Raw genomic sequence first — 27,838 nt, 5'->3', positions numbered from 1 at the left:
TTGTTAAAAAGCAGGAGACAGAAAAGTCAGAAAAATTAACTTGTTTCTGAAAACTGCTAGTCCAAGGAACTGGAGAAAGTAAGGCAGGGTGGTACCTTAGAAACTAACTAGTTTAAAGAGGCATGAGCTGTTATAGGCAACAGCATACATTGTCAGATGTGCCCTGCCTTCTGCCTGCCTCCAGACTGATGTGGCTAACCACCTCTATACTAAAGAACCCTGAAAGCATCTGAAAGCTATAGCTATATTTGAAAATGGAAATGGAATGCCACATGGCATATCAGTATAAAATCCTTTGTCGAGTGGTGACTTCTTTGGTACACATACACATTATATTGCAATCTGTAACAGCCTTGGGTTACAAACAGATGTTGTCTTAGTGGCCGGATCAGCTGTGCCAAGATGTGTCCCAGCACAGCTGATCTGATAGATGCAAGGAGACAAATGTCACTGGAGATCATTGTTGTTGGGGCATGTCTGCAAGTGTGGAGCAGGGGAGCCCACAGACACGTGCCCCAGGAATTCCCATGTAGGTGTGGAGTGGGGAAGCAGAGGGGGTTGCTCACTGCACATCTGCAGATATGTGCCCTGTGTTGGGGCCAGGTGTCTTGGGTCACTGCCCACAGGATCAGCCCCTAGAGTCCAGGGAGTGCCTGCTTGCTGATAGCAGCTGGAAAGTGCATCATAGGCAAATATGCCCACTGTGAAAACGTGGCACAAACTTACTACAAATTGTGGCACTCACAATTCTAAGCATTTGTGGTGTAACCAGGGGCACAAATTCAAGTTTTGTATCATCATAACCAATTTCATGGTGGCACAAAGGAGACATCTATTTTCAGCCTTGATCTAAATTTGCAGTTCCCCCCACCCCACCTAAAGAATCTCTACCTTGTCCATGTTGTTCTATGCACTGAAAATTAACAGGAAGATGAAAGGAACCTTAATTCTGCTACTTGGCTAGGTTTTGTTGTTTGGTAATGATCAGAATTCAACATTTGTTCTAGAGTTTGCCAGTACAGATTTGAGACTTGTATTTTTGTTCTTGCTGTTGTATTTTTTTTCAATTGAACTGTGAAGAAAATTATAGTTCTATATAAAGGAACAGGATGGTACAGGCTTCCACATAGTGACAACACAGTAGCAGCCAAACTATTTTTGGTTACAAGTGTGATTTTTTTTTACATTGGCACTATTGCATCAAGTGGGTTAAAATGAAGCAGTTATAATGAATGGCTTGTAAACAGAGTGAAGAGTTACAAGTACAATTTTTACACACAAAACAAAATCTAGAATGAGTAATTGTTCCAGAGATATGTAATGTAAGCAGAAAATAAGCAGTAGAAACAATGTATTGTCTATTTTAATCAACCCTTTCCTGATTCCTCCTCCACCCCATAGCCTCTTCCTAAACAGCTGACTGGTTCTCACTACAAACATATATTGTACTTGGTTGTATTCTCCTCTTTGTTCGTCCAGGCACTTTAGGGAGGACCTTGAATGTTTTAGGCATGAACTCCATGCAGGCCTCACGGAATTTCTTGATCCTCCAGCAATAGATGACAGGGTTAAACACTGATTTGAGGTAACTTAGCCACAGGATATAAGTGCTGGTGACATAGAAAGAAGGGCTGTAGTAAAACTGCCTGCTGAACACAGAAAGCAGGCTAAACACTGTGTGTGGAAGCCAACAGAGTGAAAAGCCAATGAACAGGATGAGAATTGTCGTGAAGGCTCTTGTTTTAAAGCTCACATCCACATTCATCTGATGAGGCTTCTGTAGCCCCATAAGGCCTAGCTTGCTCACCTGGCTCAAGCAAAGGCTCTCAGCATGGTTGTGGATCCTAAGAGCGTTCCTCCGCACAGTGTTTAGAATGCAAAGATAAGAGTACAACATGATACTGAAAGGGATGAAAAAAACAGCCACAACTAGCATCACAGCATATGCTCTGTCAGCAGGAAATTCAGTGTAACCCAGGACACACTGGGGAGCTCGGGTGGGAACTTCCACAAATGACCGTCCAACCACAGAAGGAAAGGAAATGCAAAAGGATAGTAACCAGGAGATAGCAATCATGACTTTGGCACGGTGAGGGTTCAGCTTGTCTTGCCGTTGAACGATGATTAAAAAACGGTCAACACTGATGATCAAGAGTATGGCTACTCCTTCCAAGACAAATAGCCAATACAGCATAGCTGATATTCGACAAAAGTGAGCCCCAAAGTTCCAGTTCACTGTAACTATTGTGACTGCAGTAAAAGGCATACAGAACAAGGACAACATGATATCAGAAAAGGCCAGAGTTGCTAACAGCAGATTGATGGCAGAGCGCATTGCTGGTTTTTGGTAGACAATGAGACAGACGATGGCATTGCCTAAAAATCCAATAGCAATCATGATTACCATTAATATTGCTAATAATATCCTGAGTGGGGTAGGTAAAGCTGTGTAATTGGAGCCTGTGGGTGGGGTGCTCTCATTGAATGGAACGTAAGTGTCTACTGGAGTATCATTGCATGCCATCGCTGCCAAACCCAAACAAAGGGTCAACAAGTTGCCTTGTTACCTCTTTGGCTGCTGTCATTTTTTCATCTTGCCTGCAACAAAAATGTGCTGCGTGGAAATCTGCAGGCAGCTGACAGATTAATTGGCCAAACAGATGTCTGTTTTTGAGGAAATCTCTTTCACGTTTTACAAAAGGGCTGAACAACAGATAATATTTTGCACAAAGCAAATTATTTGAGGATTTATTAAAGATGCAGTTAAGGCCACCTTCAAAAACATCTTCTGGGTGAATCTTCGACCTGGAAAATAAATATATTTAGATGACTTGTAAGTAGTTCTCTGCATCTGTTCACACAAAAATAGATTACATACAATGATAATTAGATTTGTTCCGTTTGTGCAACAAATAAGAGTATTCAAATGGTGTTGAAAGAAGACTGCTTCCATGGCTCAATAAAAGTTTTTTCTTGTAAGTACATTGGAAGAGCTAAGGTTAGTTTTTTATCTTTTTTGGTTTGCTTTTGTGTTTTGTTTGTGGGTTGCAGCTCTTACATTTTGCTGGCAGAGAAAACAGTGAAAAATGCACTTACAGCCTGGTGTTAGGGTGCTCTCCTAGGAAGTGGGATATCTGGATTAAAATTCCCTCGAAGTGAGGGGGTTAGAGCCCAGGTTCCATGTCCAAGGCTATTGGCCAAACATGAGGACCACCAGAATTTTTGTCTGAATCACCTGTCTTCAGAAACTCAGTACACAGAGATCTCACAAGTATGTTTAGGTGTTGTGAATCACAAGCAAACAGATGCATTAAGGATATCTTGAGAAAGGCAGTTCAAACATATACCCATGACTTGCTATTTCTCATTTGCTACTTCCAGGTGCCTCTACGCTTTCTGAACTGTGCTTTGGGGAAGCACTTACGTCTGTCCATTCTCTACATAGAGCACCTAGATGCTTGATGCCTAGCTGAGTCATTCTAAATCTCTTTAATCAGACAGGCATTCTAAAGTTTGGCACTGCTGTACCTATGAAGATAATCTGAATCCTACCCCAAGTGTTTTAGTCTTGAGTTTCTTTTCTTGGCAGAAAGCTCTTATTAAATTATCTATATTTCAAATGAGAGGGAGTAAAACATATAAAGCATTACTCAACTTTACAAGCACTGAGTTTTTGAATAAAGAGAGTATTAACTATGGTGGTGGGTTTTGTGTGTGTTTTTGTTTTTTAACAAATATGGGAATTTAACTTACCTGGGGAATTTGCAGGTATAGTACTTGATAAGCTTTTTAGGCATTTATCTTAATGACATAGGAATCGTGTAATGGAAGTCTTCTCTGCTGACTTCAGTAGAGTTACAGTGGGGATTAATTTGGTCTATCATCTCAATAGATAGACGACTCCCAAAATGTTCCTAAGCTCTACTCTGTATAGGCTGTCAGCCCTCCAGTTATACCCTTCTAAATTCCAGAAAGCCAAATGGGGCAAAGTTTTGCCTACTGCATACAGAGTTCATTACATGTACTATAACATACAATTACAGAAGCTGATTTCACACAAAATAAAAGTGTTTCTAGAACAAACTGGTCATCCAAATGATCATCTCATCTGAAGAAAGTGGGGTTGAACTGACAGAACAGAACTTGACTTCACTTGATTCGATTCCTGCAACAATTCCTGTCTGTCTTTTGTGCAGTTAAAAACAAAAAGACAGAAGTGGGAAAGTGAGAAGTTTTGGCTGTGACTACAGAATTGGTATACCATTGCTTCACGGACTTAACCTCTTAAAGGTCTCCATCTCATGTTTTTAAACCTATATTACCAGTCTTAAAAAACAACAAAAACCACAAAACAATATGAACACAAGGTAAATGTGCAGTGTGTGAACAGCACACTCATCACATGTTTTCTATCATAATTATTAAATGAGCGTGAGGCTCCTTCCAGACCTGTGACACTGAACAGCCACTGGTAAAATATGCCCCCAGCCACAAAGATGAAAACCGCATTTGAGTTTGGCCTATTTTATTTTGTTTTATCACTGTAGGATTTAACAGGGCAGATTTGGCTTTTTTATTAAAAGAAATAATTTGTGCCTGATAAGCATTTGGTTGATGGAAGTTATGCTAGTTGTGAAAGAAAGGTACCTTTTTCACGTGACTTGTTCTGTCGCCACTGTTGTTAATATTACTCACCTGCGCTCCTGATGATTAAACTAAAAGTGAAGTGAGAAAGCAGGGGGAGCAGTGAGGATGAAAAGCTCAGTTTAATACAAGCTGTCTAAATATTCTACTTTTGATGTCCTACTCTGGTAAGACCATTTCAGTGCTCAGGGGTATGATACAAGAGTTTGTCTTAAGTAGCAGAAGTTATGTCTACTGCAGAAAAACTGGCTGTAATAAATACAATGCTGGTAAAAAGGGGTGTAGGTTGTAGCCGTGTTGGTCTAAGGACATAGGCAGACAAGGTTCCTTGGGTGAATCTGATCTTTTATTAGACCAACCCAAATGGTTGGAGAATAGTTATTAAGCAAGCTTTCAGGTTCAAAAACCCTTCGTCAGGCTAAGGAAGTTTCAGCAGTTGGTGTGTGCTCTTCCTGGATGGAATGAAAAGTAAAGAAGCCAGCGGCTGGGCTGGTATGCATACAAGACAGGTAGTCAGTGAAAATGTAGATTGAGGAGTCAGTGGGTGAGAGACAGGCAGGGGGTGGGGGGAGAAGGGGGACATGGACGTATTTAAGGGCTCCTTGTATAAATCTAGCTCCTCAAATGACAAGTGTAAGTAAACAAATCTTAGTGAGGATCACTGGAGGGTAGGGACCCAGCATCCCAGTAATAAGATTACAGTTGCAACAACAAACTCTCTATAGGACAAATTCAGAGCCCCAGTAGGCATTGAACCAGCTCCCTATTTTTCAGAGCTTGGATAGTATTATAGATCTTGACTAGCTATGGATCTACACAAAGCACATTGGTTACAGGGCTAGTCCTCTTCAAACCCTGATGCAAGATAGATTTGTCATGCTTACCTTGTGCCGCTAGTTGGAAAGACTGCTTCTTGTAGGCAGGTAGTCAGGCAGGATGGTTGTGGCAATAGTGATGTAACAAAACACTTACGATTATCCTATTTTTTAAATGAGCAAATTTAGAAAGTCACTATGAAGTCAAACAAACCATACGAACCTTATCTGCAGTGTGGAACTGGCCACCTATACTGCTAACTTTTGAAAAATTCATCCACATTCAGCTTTAGAATACTTGATGCCTCTAGCCTATTTCTGTAGCACCAGAATTGTAATGATCTATGATAGCGTGTGTCCTCATTTGCAGCAAGCTTACACTTGCTTTAATGGTAACAGTAAAGATTATTAAATAGTTCCATGAAGCTGGAAAAGACTGTCAATCTTACCTTTAATTCATGAACACACTTAATGATTTTGTTAGTATTTATTTGCATTCATTCATACCAGTGTTGCTATTTTTATCTCATAAATAGGCATTGCATTCCTAATAAGCATGTGCATACCTTCCAAAAAGATGGCTGCGCTTTTCATTGAGCATAATTTCAGTAATTTAAAAGGATTCAAACTGTCACGGCGGGGTCCTACAGGAGGGCCGTGATCTCCTCGAGGTCCCTTGCTCCGTGTCAAGGCCGGCCCAAGGCACCCTCTTATTACCGCCCGGCACGTCTTTGATGTTTATATATATATAGTTGGGAGGCTGCCTATGACTCCCTGGGCACGGCTACTCGGGACCTCTGTCCCCATGTGTTCCTGGACCCCTGGGGGTCTCCCGATACGGTGGGTGTTCCCCGGACACCCTAACCTTATGGGCTATGCGTGGCTCCTACCACCCCTAATACCACGCCCCAAGCCTCGCTGATGTGAAAGACGTTCGTGTGTCTGCACACCCGCTTCCCAGGCCCTTCTTCTATAATCTAGCCCACTCTTGGGCCTTCCCTACAATAGGCTAGTCCCCTCTGGGACGTCCTCTCTGGCCACCGGTCTTTTGGGCCCACTGCACTACCACCCCCTCAGATACGGGCTCACCGCGCTGCTACTCCCCGTCCTCCCGGGGCAACCGCAGCACCTTGCCCTTCTCTGGGTTTTCTGCGGTGCTAGCCTGCTACCGGTCTCCTCAATATTGCCCCTCTCGGGCTCCTCAGTACCGCCCCGCTCTAGGGCTCCTCCGTATGGCCCCTCTCAGGCTCCTCAGTATCGCCCCCCCTCCCTGGGGCTGGGGTCTATGCACCCCGCAAGTGACGCCCTTGCTGGCGTCTGCTGCGCCCGTCCTGGGCTTCCTAATATGGCGCTCCCCCTCTTTGGGGCTCGCCATGCCCACCTTGGGCTTCCCAATAAAAAAAATCTCCCCTCTCTGGGGCTGGGGTCTACATACCCCGCACACAACCCGGGGTCTGTGTCCCCCGTCCGCAACCTGCTGGTTGCGCCTGCAACCCACCAGCTGCACTCCTCACTGCCAGCTGCGCCTTCACTGGCACAGTGAGAATAATGCACCCTCCTGGCGCTAGACTGTGCCCTCACTGACACTGGGGCACCCCACACTCTCTGGGGTCCCTATGAGAATAACGCACCCTCTTGGCACTAGACTGCGCCCTCACTGGCGCTAGGGCACTCCACTCTCTGGGGTCCTTATGAGGCTCAGCTGCTCCTCTCTGAGGTTAACTGACCTCACGACTCTGCCCTGTAACTCTCAGGGCCTAGCACGCCTTCCCTGGTGCCAGGGCCACACACTCCCTTGTGAGTCCCCGATGAGGCCTCCTCCAACCCCTACAGCCTCACCCAAACCTCGGGTTTAATACCAACACTAACTAAACAAAACACAAGCCTCCTGGCTGTAACTTAACTTAAGGCCACCTGGCTGCAATAACACAGCTCCTGCGCCACAGAGCCACCATCCTTCAGCCTGCTCAAGCATTACTCGTATCTTAGCCCCATGAGCTCCTGCCTCTCTGGCTGCTGGCAGAGAACTGTCAGCCTGGCCTCAGCCCTGGGCTTTATAAGGGCCAGGCCCTGCCCCCTACAGGCAGCTGGCTCCCCTTAGTTACTCCAGCAACCTGCAGCTGTGCTTGTTACCCTGGCAACCTGCAGCTGTGCTCAGTTGGCTCTGCCAGGGCTCTCTCCCTGGCAGTTTCTCCTCTCTAGGAGCAGGCACTGAGGTGCCCTGTGACACAAACCTTAACTAGTCTCTGGCAAGAGCACTTGTCTTCTACTCTTCCACTGGTATGTTATGAGGGATCATCTGGGATGTAGGCAGCCAGGCCTGCAAAAGGCACCTAGGAGTGACCTGGTGATCAGTAGGACAGGGGCACAGGTTACTGGACCAAGAGGGGAGTTCCAGGAGATGTAGTCTGAAACATAAGCTGAAGTCATGAGCCAGGAGTTAGAGCCAGTGACAAGTTCCAAGGGAGATCTGAGGTCAGGGTCAAGGAAACCAAGCTATGTCAGGATGCTGGGAAAAACAAAGAGAAAAGGGCAAGTGCTGACGTTCAGGGGAGATAAAAGACCAGGGTAGGTCAAAGCCAAGTTGAGCCAGCAGAACCAGAGAGCAGTGAACATGAGGCTTGCCAGAACAGACTAAGGCTATGTGAAGGTGTGCCTAAAGCCTGAGGCACTTTCAGCAGGAAATTTAGTTGTGGAGAACTGGGGCAGTCATATATAAGCCAGGGGAAATCCGTGACCACTAAGCTGGTTTTCCTAGTCGCTGGGGATAATTGCTTTTCTGGCATTGTGTAGTACCCACAGAGGTAATGTATAGTTAACCTGTCACTTTTATTTCCAGTGGGAAGATTTTGGCTTTATGCCCACTTAATGGAAATGGGAGACTCCTCCCTAGCATGCTCCTGCAGTCATATGGCTGAAGGCAAACAAAACTTGAGGACATTCAAAACCTAAGCCTCTGGACTTGGGCCTGCATGTAGGATGCCTTCCAAATGATTTGGAAGCATTTGAAGCCCCAGGTGGGGGTGGAGGATGTTTGCCGGTGGTAGGGCCACATATGGATCTTGAATGACTCATGGATCCGGAATTGATTTGGCTGATTTAGCTTGAAACACAAAAAATTTTCCTTTAAAAAAAAAAAGCCAGGGATCAGGGGCAGGTGACAACTCAGGTGCTTGGCCCAGCCAGGCATGCCTGATAACAGAGGCCCTGCCAGGTCTTCCCAATTCATAGTTAGATCATTTCTATTACAACCAATAGATCTGTTAACAGAATTCCAAAGCACATGAAAAGTATGCTGGCAAATTCTGTATGTGTGCATCTGTGTCACAAAAGGAACAGCACAGTTGGGCAGCAGACTCAGGTGGGCTAGACATACTCTGCTGTGGGCAACCTGGAACATGCCGCCACCACCACAGAAGGAACAAACCTTCATTTCTCCCTACCTAGGCAAGCTACATTTTTTCTAGGCTCAGTGCAGAACCTCAACTGAAAAATTTAAATGAGAGAGTAATCTATTTACTTTAATTTTCTATAGCACATGAATTATATTTTCAACCATCTTTTGTATACATACCCTTTTCTTGCAGCCATAGCTAACAAAAAGTGAGTCATGTGTTTTTGTACTTCCAAGCAGGAAGAATTGGAAGTCCTTGCCCAGTCATGGAACTATGATGTGATGGAATAACAGGGACTTGGTGGGAGCTCACATGCCTGGAGCACTGTCATGGATGGGTACAAACTGTTCAGGAAGGACAGGCAGGGGAGAAGAGAAGGAGTTGTGCTTTATGTAAAAGAGCCATATGATTGCTCAGAGCTCCAGTATGAAACTGGAGATAGACCTATTGAAAGTCTCTGGGTTAAAGCTAGAGGAGAGAACAACAAGTGTGAAGTTGTAGTGGGGTCTGTTATAGACCACCAGACCAGGAGGAAGGGGTGGATGAGGTGGCCTTCAAACAGCTAGTGGCAGTTTCCCGATCACAGGCCCTAATTCTCATGGAGGAAATCAAATCACCTTGATGTCTGCTGGGAGGGCTATACAGCAGTGTGCAGGCAATCCAGGAATTTTGGAGAGTGTTGAGGACAATGTCCTGGTGCAAGTGCTGGAACAGACAACTAGGGGCACTGCTCTTCTTGACCTGCTGCTCACAAACAGTGATGAATTAGTGGGGAATGTAGTAATGGATGGCAATTTGGGCAGCTGTGACCGTGAGATGATTGAGTTCAGGATCCTGAAGGAAGGAAGGACGGAGAGCAACAGAGTAAGGACCCTGGACTTCAGAAAAGCAGACTTCAACTCGCTCAGGGAAATCATGGGCAAGATCCCCATGGAATCCATTCTGAGAGGAAGAGGAGTCAGGAAAGCTTGCCGTATTTTAAAGAAACTTTGCTGAGAGTGCACAGGAAGGCAACCTAGTGACAGAAGATGCAGAAAAGGATGAAGTGCTCAATGCCCTTTTCGCCTCAGTCTTCACAGGCAAGGTCAGCTTCCAAACTAGTGCACCAGGCAGAGTTTGGGGAGAAGGTAAGTAGACAACAGTGGTAAAAGAACAGGTTAGGGACTATTAAGAAAAGCTGGACATATACAAATCCATGGGGTTGGATGGGATGCACCCAAGGGTGCTGAAGGAGTTGGCTGATGAGATTGCACAGCCACTGTCCATCATCTTGGAAAATTCATGGTGCTCAGGAGAGGTTCCAGATGATTGGAAAATGGCAAACAGTGCTCATATTTAAGAAAAGGAAAAAGGAGGATCCAGGGAACAACAGACCTGTCAGCCTCACTTCAGTCCCTGGAAAAATCATGGAGCAGATCCTCAAGAAATCCATTTCTAAGCACTTGGGGGAGCAGAAGTTGGACCAGTGGATGTGGTATACCTTGATTTTAGGAAGGTTTCTGATACTGTCTCCCACAACATTCTTGCAGGCAAGCTAAGGAAGTACAGGCTGGATGAATGGACTGTAAGGTGAATAGAAAACTGGCTGGAGCATTGCTCAGAGGGTAGTAATCAGTGGCTCAGTGTCTAGTTGGCAGCTGGTATCAGGTGGGGTGCCCCAGGGGTCAGTCCTGAAGCTAGTTTTGTTAAATGTCTTCATCAGCAACCTGGAAGATGGCATACAGTGCAGCCTCAGCAAGTTTGCAGAAGACACTAAACTTGGGCGAGTAGTGGATATGCTGGTGGGTAGGGCTAGGATTCCAAGTGACTTAGACATATTGGAGGATTGGGCCAAAAGAAATCTCATGAGGCTCAACAAGGACAAGTGCGAAGTCCTGCTCTTAGGACAGAACAGTCCCATGCACCAGTACAGGCTAGGGGCTGACTGGCAGAGCAGCAGCTCTGCAGAAAAGGATCTGGGGGTTACAATGGACAATAAGCCAACGGTGTGCCATTGTTGCCAAGAAGGCTAACAGTATACTGGGCTGCATTGGTAGGACTGTTGTTAGCAGGTCAAGGGAAGTGATTATTCCCCTCTAGTCAAAATTGGTGTGGCTACATCTGGAGTACTGTGTTCAGTTTTGGGCCCCCCACTACAGGAAGGATGTGGACAAATTGGAGAGAGTCCAGCAGAGTGCAGTAAAAATGGTGAGAGGGCCGGGGCATACGACTCTTGAGGAGAGGCTGAGGGAAATGGACTTATTTAGTCTAGAGAAGAGAAGACTGAGAGGGAATTTAATAGCCTCCTTCAACTACATGAAGTGGGGTTTGAAAAAGGATAGAGCTAGACTGTTTTCAGTGGTGGCAGATGACAGAACAAGGAGCAATGGTCTCAAGTTGCAGCAAGGGAAGTTTAGGTTAGATATTAGGAAAACTTTTCTCATTGGGAGGGTAGTAAAACACTGGAACAGGTTTCCCAGAGAGGTTGGGGAATCTCCATCCTTGGAGGTTTGTAATACTCAGCTAGACAAGGTGTTGGCTCGGATGATCTAGTTGGGGATGGTCCTGCTTGGAGGAGAGGCATGGACTAGATGACCTCCTGAGGTCCCTTCCAACCCTAATTTTCTATGAACTGGGAACTAGACAAACATCTGAAAATTCTTGTAACCTATTATAAGAGAACAGCTCGGAACTTTCAGCCTCCATTTATGTTACTGCTGGGGATCTTTTGAGTCTTCTTCCCTCTAAAACTGCTTTTTTTAAATAGAAAAAACAACTGACCCAGATCAGCAAGAAAAAAGTCCCAACGCACTGACATCCACTTTACAGTTTCATCTGCTGGGAATAAGACAGTCTGATTCAGTGTTGCTTTCTGCTGTTCTCAGCTCCTCCTCTTTAATACTGTTGGTAAATCCTCTGGATAAGTAAGCATGGCTGGGACTGTGTCAAATGCATCCCTACCTGTATCTACTTTTAGAACACAGTTCCTATTGGAAAGGGCAGTGGGAGTGAGCTCTATCAAGATGTTTTTGGCTGTTGGCCTCCTTGACTACAAAAGTAAGAAAGCTGAGTACAGTGTTTCATAACAATTAATAAGGGTTTAAGTGACACTATTTCAAACACTGCTTCAAAGGAGAGCCTTGATTCTCCTGTTAATAGCATTTATAATCTGTGCTCTCTTTCCACCTCTCTCATTTTGCCTAAATGCTAAACTGAAGATATTCTCTCATGCTCTGATCCTATGAGGAACTAAGCACCTTACAGGGCTGAGTTCTAATGACTTAGTCTGCATCATTCTGCTCCTTTGTTTTGCACATGAAAGGAAAAAGTAAGAAATGAAGCAAGAGTCATAGGACTAGCAAAGCAGGAAATCCTTTCACTGAACAGATGTCAATAGAACAAGAGGTAGTTTGCAGACTAATCAGCAGAAATGCAGGCCTGTGTTCCAGTTCAATGTGCAGATTTTTTAGTAGGAACAGTGTGTTAAGGGGGAGCCTGTCTTTGTGCAAACAGGAAAACCAGTTCTCAAAAAAAGAAGTAATCTGATCCAGAAATTCTGTTTTTAAGGTATAATTATTATGCAATGAAATTGACCCTCAGGGAATTGGAAGGGGGGCATATATCTTCAGCATGGATTTCCTTAGATACTGGTGGAATGGCCAGAAACAGATAAAGTTCTGCATCAAATAATACTGTCTCTAAACTTGTTTCGGGCCTCCTATACATTTGCCTCATTTTTATTTTGATAGCTACTTGGGTTCAGATAATAGCTACAATTATAAAAGAAATATAATAGACCACCATGTCATCTGCCAGGGTAGGCTTCTTACCCACAGTAAGTTTTCTAGGTTTGTTTCAGTCTATTTTTCCTACATCCCCAGCTATAGAACATCCACTGCTTCTGAAACCTAAATACATCGTACTCTGATAGAATGTTTCCTGGTGGTGAGACCTTTCATTAATCAGTTTCATTTTACAGTGATCAGTCTTCTTGCAAACACCAAAACAAAATCACATTTACCTTGTCTTTTAGACTATGGATAAACAGTACCAAAATCAAATGGCTATGTCATATAATCTTCAACACAGACCACAGATGCACAGGGAACATAATTCACTTTTATTCATGGAAGGTCTACAAACAATTAGGACAGAAATCTTACCCCACAATCTGGTGTCACTCCAGGAAGGAATATTTTCTACACAGTAACATATACCCAATGAAGACATTCCGCAGCTCTAAAACAGAAACAACAACAGTCAAGTCCCCTTAAAAAGCATGCTACATCTTTCCTCTATAGTATGACATGTCATTGAATGGCATCAGACTTTGTACTAAGGCAGATTTGTAGCTACTTTAAGATGCACTAAAAGCCAGAATGATTATGGCATGCATCCCAGTCCCCCAGCACAGAAGGAAATGGTTGAAGAGTTAACGTAGTCTCAAGCCTCATTGATGCTTCTGTAGATTCTCAGGTGGGTTTTATTAATTTTCCAGGAGGCAATCCACTGCTTTCCTCCCCCTATCCCTCGTCTGCCCCACAGTCTTCCCACATGAAGATCTATAGATCTTCACAATGCTTTTCTTCAGGCCCAGAGATAGAGCTGACACTTCCATTTGCACAGAAAAAAAGAAGAGGTCCACATCTGGAACAGACTTTTCTCCCACAAATCCTCAAGGAATGACTCTCTATCTGACACACACACACGCACATACACACACACACACAGGTGCACACACACACATGCACACATACGCACATGCACACACGCACACACATGCACACACACACCTGCTATTTGCTAAGTCCAGGAATTAACTGATATGCCTCTTCAATGTCACAGACAGAACTGCTTTTCTCAGTGCGGCTGTTCTCCACGTTCATCTCTGTTGTTGCCAAGGAAACCAGATTAGTACATTCACAAACAACTGCTAATAACCAGTTTTGCCATGGGATCAGGGGTTTTTTCTGCTTGTTCTTATGTTCATCTATTCCAGTTGACTATTAAGTCACTTAGTAAGTTTTCTTCCTATGGTAATGACTGGTTGATGCCAATAAACACATCAAAACATATGCCAACATAGTCACTGAATGCATGGATATCCCCCCCTTTCTTTCCAGGAGATGTAGGTCTTGTTCTTTAGGCTCAGTGCCAACAAGTAGATTGAACAGGTTGCTACTGCTGTTCTGTGCACGAAGTGGGGAATTTTTTGTTCACTAAGAGCTTTCACCTATTCATAAGCCATAATAATGAGGAAACCAAACAAGAAGTTTCTCAGTAGTACTACAGCAGTGAAACATCAAGGATTCATTAGCTAAATCTGTTATAAATAAGATTTATGCACCCTCAAAAATATAAAGAGAAGACCACAACAAGTTTATTTAAAGCAGATTTAATGCCATCTAATTATTGTCCCTCTACCAAAAGCAGATGGAAAAATATAATTTAATTTTGATTTGGAAATATGTAAAAAAAAGTCTAATAATAGCTAGTTCTCCAATAAACAGAAGGTTATAAGCAGAATTCCCAGAACCACAAACTCAAAATAATTTTTGAGAATGAAAAGGTTAGAATCAGGAAAAAAAAGAAAGAGAAATAATCATGCAAATGCAAATAATAAATTAGTCATCCACATCTGCCACAATGACTGTGAGAAGCAAGACAATGAAGAGATTGGTCTGATTCCAGAGAAATGAAGTCAATATGACTGAAATTATCTGACCTAAATCATCACCCTAGGGACCAGCAAAACAGTTGCTTAGTACAGATGTTTAAACTAAAGGCTGGATAACTGTACTGAAATCATGAGTCCATCTAGTCAGACTCTGCAGAATGGTTCAGATTCAAGTAAGTCATTCCATTTACTTTGAAACAGGAGATTCCTCAAAGCTCCAGGCTGCCATGAAATAGACTTATTTCTTGAATTGCATACTCCAACATTTTAAAGAATATTCCACTTTCTCCACAGGGGACAGGGAAATCATGAAATCACTGAGATGTTCACAAGTGCAAAACTGAAGGCAGCTCTCTGCTTGGAAGTACCTCTACCATGTGCTGTTAGGCTACAAAGCAAACCTTGTCCACACAGCTTTCACTGTCTGGAAAGGTAGTAAAGCCTGCTTTAAGAGCCATTTCCAGTGGCTGTATTTAAGTCACTTTACAGCTACTGGAAATGGCTCTTAACAACATATCTTGATACAACAGATGAGAATTTAGTGCATTACTGAGTTTATAGCTGGTGAACTAGAGCTGAATGGGCTGATCTGTAGCACTTCAACTCTGTAAAACTCCAACTGGATATGTGATGGTGCACGACTCAGGCAGGGATGTTGGAGTCACACATTCTATACATGCGAACATGAACGACGTGTGCCTCCTGAGGCTGGGGGAGGCACAGCAACCACCAGCAGGCAGCAGCGTCAGTGGCGGGAATGTGGTGGCGGCAAGCGGAGACCACCCACAGGCGGTTGCATTGATGCTGGTGGTGAGAGCGGGTCGAACGGGGACTATGCGCAGGCAGCCGCAAGGGTGACAAGTGGTGGCCGGGGACCACCTGCAGCTGCTGTCCCCACTGTCGGTGGCAGTGAGCAGTGAGCGGGGACTGCCCACAGCTGCTGGTGGCCGCATTGGCTGCAAGGAGGGGGGGTGGCAACCACCTGCAGAAGCCAGTGGCGGCCTTGGTGGCGGACAATCTCAAGGGGCGCACGTGCCCCCCTTTGCCCCCCCTACGCATCACCAATGCATGCAAACAGATCTTATTACATCACTGGGGCCAGAGGTGCTCATCACCTGGCCTGCAGGCCAAGTCTGGGCCTGGCGCCTTGTCATCCGGTGCATAGGAGGCCCATGGGCTGTGGTTCTACACACTAGATCTAGTGTGCAGGGCAGTGTAGCACATGATCCTGGCATGTGGGGCTGGGTAAAGGTGGCACAGGGCCATGGAATATGATCCAGTGTGTGGAGCCAGGCTGAGGCAGTAGAGTCTGATGGAGGTGGCAGGAGATCTTGAGGCCCCAATCCTGGCGTACAGGACTGGGTGTGGGGCCCTAGGGCCCAATCCCAGCATGTGGGACAGGACAGAGTCAGCACAGGGTCCTGGGGTCCTGATCCCAGCATGTAGGACCACATGTGGAGTCCTGGGGCTTGATCTTAGCACATAGGGCCATGAGGAGGCAATGCATGGTCCCAGGACCCCAATCCAGGCATGTGGGGCCAGGTGGAGTAATGTAGTCTGGATTCAGGTGTGCAGGCTTAATCCTGGGTCATGGGGTCCAATCTGGTCTGTGGACCAGGCCCATGCCACTCATTTGGCCAAAAGGTCGAGTACCTCAGATCTAGGCCCACTCCATCCAGAGATAAGATCTGGGCATACAGGGCATCTTTACATGTGCTCTGGGCTTGGCCAGTGTGGGGGAGAGGTGCTTTAATTAAAGCAGCTCTTGGGAGCTTCTCTTGGGAGCTGCTCTAATTAAAGTGTCTGCAGCATCTTGTGTATTCAGCATTCCAAGCTTCAAAATGGTGCCGGGGGTGCTCATTTGACTAGTTTTAGTTAAAGTGCTCCCACCATCCTTTTGAAGTATGGGGATGCTGGATATAGAGACTCGGAGGCTGCTGGAGTGTGCTAATTAGCACGTTCCAGCAGACTCAATTAATCAAGTCTTCTCCAATGCATTTTAATTAGAATGCACTGGAGCAGGTGTCGGGCACATGTATAGGTGCCCACAGTGTGTTTCTCAGTGCTTCAAGCAGGCTGCTCCAAGCTATGAGACTTCCACCGATTAGAATACACGATTTTCTCATAATCTGATAGGTCTCACGATTGACACATTTTGACTCTGTTATATACAGAGGATATTAGCCTTTGCTGAATGATATTACTCCCATTTTAACCATATGAATCAAGTTTTATTCAATGGTCAATAAGTTCTCTCCCTCAGTAAGTGTATCTAATCTCTTTTTACTAGTTAATTTTCCAGTACTTCAATCAATTTAATGCCCTTCTTTAAATAGTGCTCTGTATTTTCCTTATCATATTTCTTTGGGCTAGCCCAACAGCCAGCTTGAGCTGGAAATGCCTGTGTTTTGCAATGTGCTGAATGTCAGTAGAAGGATCATACTAAGAAAAAAAGACTTAATTCCCAGTCAAGGGAAACTTGAATGACTTGGGTTTAAGCAATTTGGGTTATACATATGTCTCTTGGTTCAATTTCATTCACTGTGTTCTATAGCTTCTCATAGCTTCTTCCAAAAAAAATCTTGTCATTTCTTTGAATAGGTAAAAGTGGCTAATCATATTAGGATCTCTACTGCAGACAGACAGCTGAAATACAAGCATTGCTTCTTACCTAGCAGTATTTCTCTCCTAAGCTTAGAAGTGTGTATGCTTGGTTGAAGGGGGCAGGAGGAGGTGACACGATCTGAGATGTGTAAAAGTTCACAACTCTGCACCTGCCAAATTTGTACTGAAAGTCATTGGTGCCAAAGGACTCGAATCACATGAAGCAAACCCATTTCAGTTCGGTGCTTCAGGGCTTTGCTTTGCAAGTATACAGATTCATGTGGCATCTAGAGTAATGATCATATTAGGGGAAATTCTCTCACACATCATTGCCTGCTCCTGGGAGCAGCTGCTGTTCATGACACATGCATTACTGCACCTCTTGAGTGATAATCAAGGAGACAGACCAGTGCCAGTGAGCTCTCCTTACATATTGCCCTGCTCTGTACATTAATCCAAGACGCTCCACTGCAGCACACTCAAAGGTGTCATGGGGCACAGCTCTGCTTCACATAACCAAGCCTCAAGCATGAATGGTTAATTCATTTATTTCTAGTGCCTTTAGTTTTGACAAACAGCAGTCCAGAAAAAGGAGGTTTTCTTTAACTTTTCACACCCTGGCTTCTCATTTACATTCTCTACTGAATAAGATGGTCATATTTTGCACTACTTAGCAGAGAAAATCTGTGCATACAGTTACTGATGATACCTCCTGTCACCCCTTACTGTGGCTGCTGCTTGCTAAACCTACATTGGATGCAGTTCTCTCTAGCTAGGTCATTGATGTTTGCGAGCAGAGCAACATAGAGCCCAAATATACGTCAGTTGCCAATCATTCCCAAATCATTTAGTTCTTGATTTGGGACAAACTGGGTGTGTCTACACATTCATTAATGCACTTTTGCTACTGTGTATTAAATGTAGCACCACTAATGTGAGGTACTAACTAAATGCGCATTATGCTGCCCTAATGCGTAGTAGCAAAAGTGCACACTTTTTTAGTCATGCTTAATGCACAGTAGCCTAATTTTACTGCACATTAACGTATTAGCACGATTTTTGCTGTGACACTCTAATGTACAGTCAACTGGCTACTGCGTATTAAAGTGCATTATGTAGATATGCCCACTATTCTGCCCTTATTCAGGCTTGAAAGCTATGAGCAGAACATAAGCAGGAACCTCAGTATTGATGTCAACTGCTTTACCTGCTAGCCTGACCCATTGTGACATAGCTCAGAGAGGTGTGCAAAGAAGACATTGTTGAAAGATGAATTTTGCAGGTCAGCTAAACAGATCTGGCTCTTAATATGGAAAGTGGTAGGATATTGCATAAAGCAAGGATTCCACTAGCCAACAAGCAGAAGCAGAAGCAAGGAGTGACAGGACAAAACCCAACAAGGAACAAAATTACCTGGTGTGATGTATGGCAACACTCAAAGCCATTTTTCAGTAGATTTTGCTGAATAAATTCAGGGATTTATTTTATACACAAAGAATTTTCCCTGTCCAAGTTTTGGCCTAAACTCAAAATGTGAACATTTGCTCTGTATTTTGGACCTTATAGAGAAAGCTGCTGAATACTCTTAACCATAAGTCAGCCAAAAGCACTTAAGCCCATGATGTCAGTGGGACATAGGCAACAAAAAACAAGCACTGGCTTAAGTATTCAAGTGTATTCAAGAGTGTAGAGTATTGTGGGGGTGAGGTTTGTGGAGGGGTATGGGGCTTGTGGATGTGGGGTTTGTGGCTGGGTATGTGGGTGGGGAATTTGTGGGGGTGATTTGAGGTGTTGGGTTTGTGAGTGGCGGTTTGGGGTTTATGGGTGGATTGTGGGGGAGTTTGTGGGTGCAGGGGGACTGTGTAGATGTGGGAGGGATTGTGTATGTGGGGGGACTATGGGTGCGAGGACTGGGTACCCCATCCACTCCTCCGCATGGCACACAGCCCCCCACAGCAGCAGCAGCTGTCGGGGTGATGAGGGCCTGCTACTGGCAAAGCTCCCCGGCAGCATGTCACAGCCCCAACCACCTGGGACCTGGCACCACCTGTGCCACAATGGCCCAGCCCACTAGTGCACACCCTCAGGCACAACCAAGCCACTGTTGCTGTCACCTGGGGTCCCAGGACCACACACAGAGGCTGTGCACCCTCGGGCTGGGTCCTGCATCCAAGAGCCCCATGCACCTTCAGGCCGGGCCAGCTCCATGCAGGCAAGACCCGAGGGTGTGCAACCCGAGGGTGTGGTCTGGTTCTGTTTGAGGGCATGCGCTAGCAGGCTGGGCCTGCGCGTCACCATGTGGCACAGGTGGCATTGGGTCCCAGGCGGTTGGGGCTGTGCCATGCTGCCAGAGGTCTTTGACATTAGTGGGCCCTCAGTGCCTTGATGGCTGTTGCTGCTGCTGGGAAGGGGCTATGTGCCATCCTGGGGAGTGGGCAGGGACCCACCCCTTCCAAACAGTCCTCCTACCCACAGTCCCCCCCGCCGCCACAATTCCCCCCACCCCCACACAGTCCCTCCACCCACAGTTGTCCCCCCACCCCCACAACCCTCCTCAGTCCCCCCTACCCCCACGTCCCTATTAATCGGGGACAGGCCTGGGTCCAGGTCACTGCTGCGGCCATGTCCTGTTCCTATTTTTCCCAGCATGCTGAAGGAGCATGCTGAAACAGCAGGGGACAGGGCAGCCATACAGACACTCTGGCCAGGTGCCAGATTATGTCTCTGGAGGATCAGGTGCAGGGAGAATGTGTGGATGTCAGGGGGGAAAACTCCAGAAACCCCAGAAACTCAGTCTCCAGGCATTATCCAGGAGCCATTGTGCCACTTTTTTTCAGTGTGTTGTTTTTTATACCGGGATTTCCTGGTATTAAAATAAGAGTCCGCGCTGCAAATATGCAGCGTGGGAACATTTTTTTGTTCCCAGCCTGCTTCCTGCATTGTCTCAAACTGCTTTGAGATGCTGCAACAGGCACATGCTCACTTGTCTGGATGCATCCTTTGATGCTAATGGAGATAGAAGCATATGAGCAGAAGACTTAGCATAGAAATTATAGCAGATAAAAAAATGCCACTTAAATGTCATAGAAACCAAGATCTCGTTTCCTACCATTATTTTTACCTGCTGCCTGCCAGACTTGTTCACAACAGTGGCACATTAACTTAGTTTTTGAATTGTTTCTTATTTTTACCCTAAGCTTTGAGATCTTTGGAAGAACAGTGCTATAAAAGACAGGATATTATTCTAATAGTTTACTGCACTTTTTAAATTTGGTTTGTTGCAAGGAAAAAAATGAACCACACGTCTTGAGTATATGCTATTTTGGGTTTTTGGGAGCAATTTTGGGACCACTTGGCTTCAGAATCTTACAGTAATAGTCTAGATGCTCTCATGTGTCTATAATATTGTGATGGATTTGACATTCCAGCAAGGTGCTCCATGAATGTTTCTGGTAGTTTTTGCTATCCTAAGATTTTAGCTTAACAGACTATCCACAATGCTTTTTTCCTTTCATGTTTTAAACAAGTTCCAATACATTTCCACTGTGTTCTCAAAGTGAAATCAATTTTGTTTTGGAATGATCTCCTTATATCTCTTGAAAAAGGATGTGTCAACCCTATCATAATGAAAATAACCAAAAGCTTTGTATTTTTTCTTTTTTTAGAGGTGCACTGATATGTGAGTCGCATATTGGATTCTCACAGATAACAGGAAAATTAACATTATTGGCAGTTGGCCTTTTTTGGCCAATAATGTCACTGATAAATGCATGTGTGCAGCTGCAGTATTCATGCAGCCAGGAACCCAAAGGATGTGTCCAGACTTGGGTGGATGTTTGGCTCCCAGGGGACAAGTAGCAGCACCTTGTGCTGCAGCTACTTGTCTCTGGGGAACACCTGTGCCACGCGTGCTTTGGCACATGGTAAGTTGCCCACGATGGGGTAGGGGAGGCTAGGGGCAGCACTGTGCTGGTACCAGCAGCCTTTCTGGGGGCTGCAGCTGCGGTGATTCTGCTATGCAGAGCCTGGCCAGCAGCTGCAGCACAGCTCCAAGTGGCCTGGCTCTGCTTTTCAGCAGTATGCGCTGCCCCAGCATGCACTGCACTGTTTTTATTTTCCTGTGATTTTTTTTGTTCCCTGGATATCCAGGGGTCAAAAAAACCTGCAGAAAAGAAAACCAGCGCAGCGCACACTCAGGCACTGCACCCTTGCAGCGTGGAGAACACTGGACTGTGCGGTATGTAGTGCTACAAATATGTTTGCAGCACCACATACCACACAACTGCACTCATCTGGATGCACCCAAGGGGTGTGTCCAGACGTGCATGGACATTTGGTTTCCTGGGCACAGCTAGCAGCACACCTTGAGCCCCAGCTACTTGTCTCTGGGGAATGCCTGTGCCACGCACGCTTTGGCATGCAGCAAGTTACCCCAGGGGCAGAAGGGGAGGCTGAGGCCAGCACTGTGTTGGCCCCAGTAACCTTACCTGGGGTTCTGGGGGCCTCCCAGGGCTACAGCCATGGTGATCCAACTGCACAGAGCCTGGCCGGCAGCCACAGTGCACTTCTGGGCAGCCCAGCTCTGTTTTTCAGCAGCGTATGCTGCCCAAGCATGTACTGCTTTGGGTTTTTTTCCATATTTTTTTTTTGTCCCCTGGATATCCAGGGGTCAAAAAAACCCACAGGAAAAAAAATGGAGTAGCGCAGGCATGGACAGTGCACCCTTGCAGCACGGAGAACACTGGACTGTGCGGTATGTGGCGCTGCAATTGTGTTTGCGGAGCCACATACCGCATGACCACACTTGCCTGGAGGTGCTCAAAAGGAACATATATAGCCATCTGAATGTCATGAAAGCCCCTCCTCCCAGTCTGTTAATGTTTTCAGGATGTAATGTCCAATATATGACCAACCTGTAATTCCTCCTATTGCCAAACTTGGTTTATGCTTAGGTTGAATCTGATCAGCATGGACCCTTATTCAACAAAACAGAAAAAAAATGCAGCTTGCTAAATGCCAGTACAACATCATAAAAATAGAGTTAAAACATTTGTCATTACTTTTACCCACTCCCTACCAGACTTAGTCACAACAATGGCAAATTAATTTTAAAAAAATTGGCATGGCAAAGATACATTGGCAATATTGAAATGAACCACTTAACCTTTTGGTACTAAAAGCTTCCTGTTATAATGAAACATTAGTCATTAAACTCAATGTGCTTTGTTAAATATTAGACAAGAGAGGGCATTCAATGGAGGTACTTACATATACTCAGTGATAAGAGCCATCTGTGTTAAATACAGCCTCCAGGACATTTTGTGATTGGCACCCTGTTCCAGTAAACTACAGATGAGTGCTAATACACAAGAACTTGGATGGAGGGAGGAAAAGGGGGGCTGTCAGGCTGAAAGCAGGGGTTGTCCCATAAGACCTAAGTGAAGTGAGGTACGCAGCATTGTTCCCTCAAGAATCACAGCCTAGAACTGCAGCAGGGCAAGGTGGAAACCAAGTCCAAACCATGTCCAAGCAGCAACTCTGGACCCTAGTCCCTATCTTGGTCAGCACTGGGGAGCAATCACCACCAGCTCTATGTCTGGCATAGATCACAGTGTCCTCTCCATAGCAGCTCAAGTGTCATAACCTGCTTGTGCATGGATGAAGTGGAAGTAGAGTTATGGCACTGTCTGCTTCACATACCCATCAGCTCCCTAAACAATTTGACTCAAGAATGAACATTAGATATCTCTGTCATTTCATGATTGAGATTCCACAACGAAGCACATACTTGAACTAGAATGCTAAGAAACACCAAGTTCACTATAAAACAGTTGATGAGCTTTACCCTTTACCTAACAACACTGACATTCAGTTTTGTCCTGTCATATTCACACCAGGTAACAGCCGTGGACTCCCATTTCTCACTGACTCACATAGTTATTTACTGGCTCCTCATATCACCTTGTCATAGTCTTGTTTAACATTTAGAAATATTGCTCTGCATAAGGTAGGAACAATATATTACTCTGTCAGGAGAAGGAAATTTAGAAGCAGCAAATAAGGAAAGGTTTCAACCATTTTGGGAGTCACGGTTGTAAAAGGTGGTATAAAGGGGACAAAAAGTAGCAGAGATATCTCCTGCTTTGTATGTTCCTAACTATTATTAGTTCTCTTGGACTCAGAAAAATGATTTTATAATTCCTACTAAGCACCTTCAGCAGGTTACAATGCCAAGGGATTTGCATGGATTTGCACTTTTATGGATTTGCAGATTCTATGGGTTTGCACTTTACAAATAAAGAAATCACAGTAGTTAGAGCATGTTTATTTCCTGCTCATCACTATGGAATAACTACATAGAACATGTTCAAGCAAAGGAGACAACCAATTTCCAGAGATATTTCTCCTGCTGTATTTTAACTATATTGTCATGGGTCATTGGTTTCTGAAAACTTTTCAATATTGTATAGATCAACTATGTCCTTGACTGGGAATGAGTGACTGGCTCATCTACAAACCCTGAGTTTCTGGAACAATCTAAAGAATAAACCTGGAGTTCTTACACTAGAAGCCACCACAAAAAAGAGATAGGAAACAGCAGAAGAAAAATCTGATATTGCCATTTTTACAAATTTCAAACACTTACATACAGTATGCTTGCTTATGCATTAAATGACCCTTATCAGCTACAAAATAGGGGTCACTTAATGCATAAGAGAGTAAACAGTTCTGACATTTTTTTGTCTGTTGTGTATTTTGAGCCTGTAAATAATGTTTTCCTAGCTGAAATCCTTTAGAATAGCTATTCTGAGAAACAACAGATGACTAGCCATAATATTAGGAAGATGTATGTAGGGCTGCATGCACATGGGGAAAATATAACCCTGCAATTTATTGACCCCCTGGTACTTAATTAAAAATGTAACTCTGCATCATACATCTATATCAATTTTATGCACACACACACACACACACACATATATGTATGAAATCAAAAGTTACAAGGGAAAAACATGGGTGTTTGTATGGTTTTAGCTAACAGCAAAATTGTGTAAATATAGTAAAACATTATTATGGGGGCATACACTAAATGATTCAAAACTAAAACTATGCCAAAATGCTACAACTGTGGAGATTATACTCCCACTTCAGGATGCAGTAGTAAAAATGGATGGTGTGGAGCTGGGTTACTAGAAATATAGAATAATAGAAAAGAAGGTCTGAAAGGGATCTCAGGAGGACATTGAGTCCAACTCACTTGTTCAGTGCAGGAATATTCCAGTCCAAACCATCCTATAAAAGTGCTTGTCTAAACTATTCCTAAAACCACACAAATGGCTATGTAGCAAAACTAAAAGCTATTTTGGTCCAGAACACTGAGAACACCCTAACTGCCACAGGTAAAGCAGTGAAACAAGGGCATGACAAGGCCCCACCGTCTCTAGGGTTCTTAAATACACTCAGATTCAAGACTATTACCTGCATCTAATTCTAGGGCTGGCTATAGATAGAACTCTGAAGATCTTTAGCTGTAAAGGCTAAACTCTTGTCATGGATATGGCACAGTTAGTCTTAAGAACTCCCTCTGTCTCCTGCTCACAGGCTATTTGTAGTAACATGACAGTTATTCTCTTATCACTTTCCTCCCATACATCCATGACATTCCCTATTGTCACAGATAGCTACACAGACAGCTACACAGCCTAGAAAGAGACAAGGCTGAAATTCAATGGTCTTAGCAAAGAAGCACTCAAACTAAATGAACTCTACAACCATCTGCAGCTAGCCCATGGTCCTTGCTCTGATTCAACAAGACCTCAAAGCAGAGCTGACCTGGTTCTGAATAGGAAACACACAGATGCGTCTAGTATGCATGTGTCAATGGAAACCATTCTTTCTTTAATGTTGGTACTGAGGAATGAATACCTGAGCACAGCAGCTCTAGGCAGTGAGATGTGCCAAATATAAATGTATGACTAGGTCTGACCTCTCATGTTCATCAAAAACACTACCATGTTGCTACCATTACTTATCAACATGTGGCTGGCTAGCAGATTGTTTTGGGGCAAGACACAGAATGGGGAAGAAGTCCTAATTTCAGTAAATTAGGGCACTGCATTTCCTGTGCTTGAGGGATTAGGAATTTGGTTAATTGCTTAGTTTTGGGGTGTTACTTTAGAGATGGATAATCTAACAGTTTTAGATAAAAGCAAGTCAAGACTAGAACTCAGGAGTTCCCGGACTATTCATTTTGCTTTGTGCTATAGACAAAGCACATAGCACAGGGCTGCAGAATTTGAACTCTATAGAGGGCCACTTAAAAATTATATTTTCCCACTGAGCTGCTGCCTAGTTTGTCCCAACTCACCAAGCCACCATTATTTCCCTAGTGTGCCGTATGTGAACTTCATGTTGTATAGCTACATCATAGTATCCCCCATTTCACACAGGTTCAAGATCTGTTCGTGGCTTGTTAGTTACTTTTCCTAGGACCTGTACTTACTAACTTCAGTAGCAGAGAAATGCTGAACTCATACTTTATGTTATGACAGGACAGCACAAAAAGCTCCTTCCTTACCTGATTTTCAGCAGTAGTTTCTTCCTTTCTCTTTTCTCTAGCCCTTTTTATTCAGAAGCTGGTGCTGTTGCTGCTATCAACTTACACATCAAGGCCCAGTCTGTGGGGCTGTATTCATCTAGGGGACAAAGCAATCCACTTCTCCATGTCTCCTTTCCCACATTCCTGTTTAAGAGAAACAGAAGGGATTAGAATTCAGACTTGCAGCACTGCAACCACTAGTAAACCGTTTAAATGCTGGTCACACCGCTGTGATTGCAGACCGACAGCTCCCCTACTGCTCACATAACAACAGCTGACACTGGACACCCAGGCCCTTTGCTACAAACATGCGAGAGATTCTGCCATCTGACCAGCAGTGTATAGTATTTTATAGAGCCTAAGAACCAGGTCCTGTAATCCTTATTCACCCTAAGCAGCTAAGCAGTGCCTTACTCTGGGTAGTCTTCTTAGTAACAGAGTAAAACTGGCTACTGGTGCTGCTCTGGCTGTGTAGGAGTAGCCGAATCTGGCTGTAAATAGACAAATGGAGTTATATCCTAAAAAAGGGGTTAGAGGAACTACTCACTGGCTAGCATTTCAGGGCCAGATTTCTATGGGTATTAAGGTGCCTAAAGGTACAAGCACATTCTTGTAGGATTTTTCAAAAGCCTATAGATACTTCTCAGGGCACTTACATACATTTTAAAAAACAGTGATTCTCAACCAGGGTTTTGCGGCACCCTGGGGTGCCCTGAGATCCTTCTCAGGGTGCCACAGGGTGTCATGTTACACTGGCACTGGTAGGGGTGCCTGCACGACTCACATGGCAAGACCCAGGAGTTTTCAAACAGGAATCTGTACTGTCCAAACCATCCTGCCCTGCTCTGATCTTTCCGAGTTCTTTGCAAGAGAATTATTTTTCTGTGGTGAAGACTAGCGAAAGCTGAGAGCTGGCATTTTCCGAGGGCGGCCTGGAGTCTAACAAGGGGCGTCGAGTCTGCCTCGAGTTTAAACCAGGTTGAGAACTGGCGCTTTAGACGCTCGGTCCCGATTTGCACCGCTGAGCTTGCGAGTCAGGATGACAGACTGCGGGCAGCGGTGATTTAAGAAGCAGGCTGCTTGGACAACGGCCAGTTCAATGCCCAGAGAAGCTGGCACCGGATGACGTGAGGCTGCCCCCAAAACTCCCTGGGGCATCTCCCAGGGACTGGTGCCCTGGAGGCACACTGGGAAGCAGACGGGGGCACAACTGCAGCCTGGGGACACTGGCACCCGCTCCTGTCTGCCTTCACTTTCGCCTTTCAACCCGGGGGAGATGAAGCGGGGGGGGCGGCAGAAAGAGCAGAGGGGACAAAAAAGCAACTCAGGCGGGGCCCTAGAAAGGATCTCCAGGAGAAGCCCTGTTCCGGAGGCGGGGAAGTGCCTGGAGGTGCTTCTGAGCCATCCCCCAGCACCGCGCCTGCCCCTTGGGCAGCTCCATCCCCAAGCCTGGCCCTGAAGTGCTGGCACGGAGGCGGCCGCCTGCCCTCAGGGAGCAGCCCCGGGGGCCGGCGCCAGCCCCTGCAGCGCTGGGGCACGGGGGCAGCTCGGCTCAGCCCCGCATGCACCCTGCGGACAGCGTCTCCCCCCGCCCGGCCCGGCCCGGCCCGGCCCGGCCCCGCAACGCCACTTACTGCAGGGATGCGGCGGCGGCGGCGGCTCTGCCTATCCCGGTGCGCCCGCCCCCCCGCCTCCCCCCGCGCGGCCCAGGCTCTGCCGGCTGGGGCTGCACGGCTCAGAGCGGGCCAGGCAAGGCAGAAATGCGCCTGGACACACGGAGACTCTGTGTGCGTGTGTGTGTGTGAGAGAGAGAGAGAGAGAGAAAGAGAGAGCCGGGAGGGTTTGGTCCGCGGGTCCTGCCTGGGGCCAGGGGCTGAGCTAGGTGACCTTGTGAGGTCCCTACCAGCCCTGCTGTGCTGTGCTGTGTGCCTACCAGTGGCCCCTGCTGTCACTCATAGAAAATGAGGGGTGGAAAGGACCTCTAGTCCAACCCCCTGCTCAAAGCAGGACCATCCCGGCCAGGGCTTTGAGGAGCCAGGCCTTAAAATCCTCCAAGGACAGATCTTCCACCACCTGTTTAGGCAAATATCAAAGAATAACCTTAGAGCAAACAGTGTCAGCTAAG

At 45.4% G+C, this 27,838-nt stretch overlaps 1 protein-coding gene across 4 annotated transcripts; it reads right to left on the bottom strand.

Annotated features, from left to right (window-relative positions):
* Window positions 1-1,141: 1,141 nt before the first annotated feature.
* GPR45 (G protein-coupled receptor 45) lies at window positions 1,142-27,630 on the bottom strand. Of its 4 annotated transcripts, XM_059721026.1 has the most exons (6): window positions 27,348-27,630; window positions 25,693-25,857; window positions 13,627-13,721; window positions 12,997-13,072; window positions 5,529-5,623; window positions 1,142-2,805 (listed from the first exon to the last, which is right to left on the bottom strand). In XM_059721026.1, exon 6 carries the CDS (start codon window positions 2,522-2,524, stop codon window positions 1,409-1,411), a length of 1,116 nt encoding a protein of 371 aa, XP_059577009.1. In that variant the 5' UTR covers window positions 2,525-2,805; window positions 5,529-5,623; window positions 12,997-13,072; window positions 13,627-13,721; window positions 25,693-25,857; window positions 27,348-27,630; the 3' UTR covers window positions 1,142-1,408. The 4 variants fall into 4 exon arrangements, with proteins under 4 accessions (XP_059577009.1, XP_059577007.1, XP_059577008.1 ...); XM_059721024.1 differs by lacking the exon at window positions 13,627-13,721; XM_059721025.1 differs by lacking the exons at window positions 13,627-13,721; window positions 27,348-27,630 and adding an exon at window positions 26,498-27,092.
* Window positions 27,631-27,838: the final 208 nt, after the last annotated feature.

Source organism: Alligator mississippiensis, chromosome 1 (genome assembly GCF_030867095.1).
Source record: "Alligator mississippiensis isolate rAllMis1 chromosome 1, rAllMis1, whole genome shotgun sequence".
Taxonomy (NCBI): Eukaryota; Metazoa; Chordata; order Crocodylia; family Alligatoridae; genus Alligator; species Alligator mississippiensis.
The sequence above is the reverse complement of the archived record's forward strand: the minus strand, read 5'-3'. Positions and strand labels throughout refer to the sequence as shown.

Bases quoted from the DNA above. Each gene is read 5' to 3' on its own strand.
- GPR45 (XM_059721026.1), bottom strand. From the start codon at position 2,524: ATGGCATGCAATGATACTCCAGTAGACACTTACGTTCCATTCAATGAG.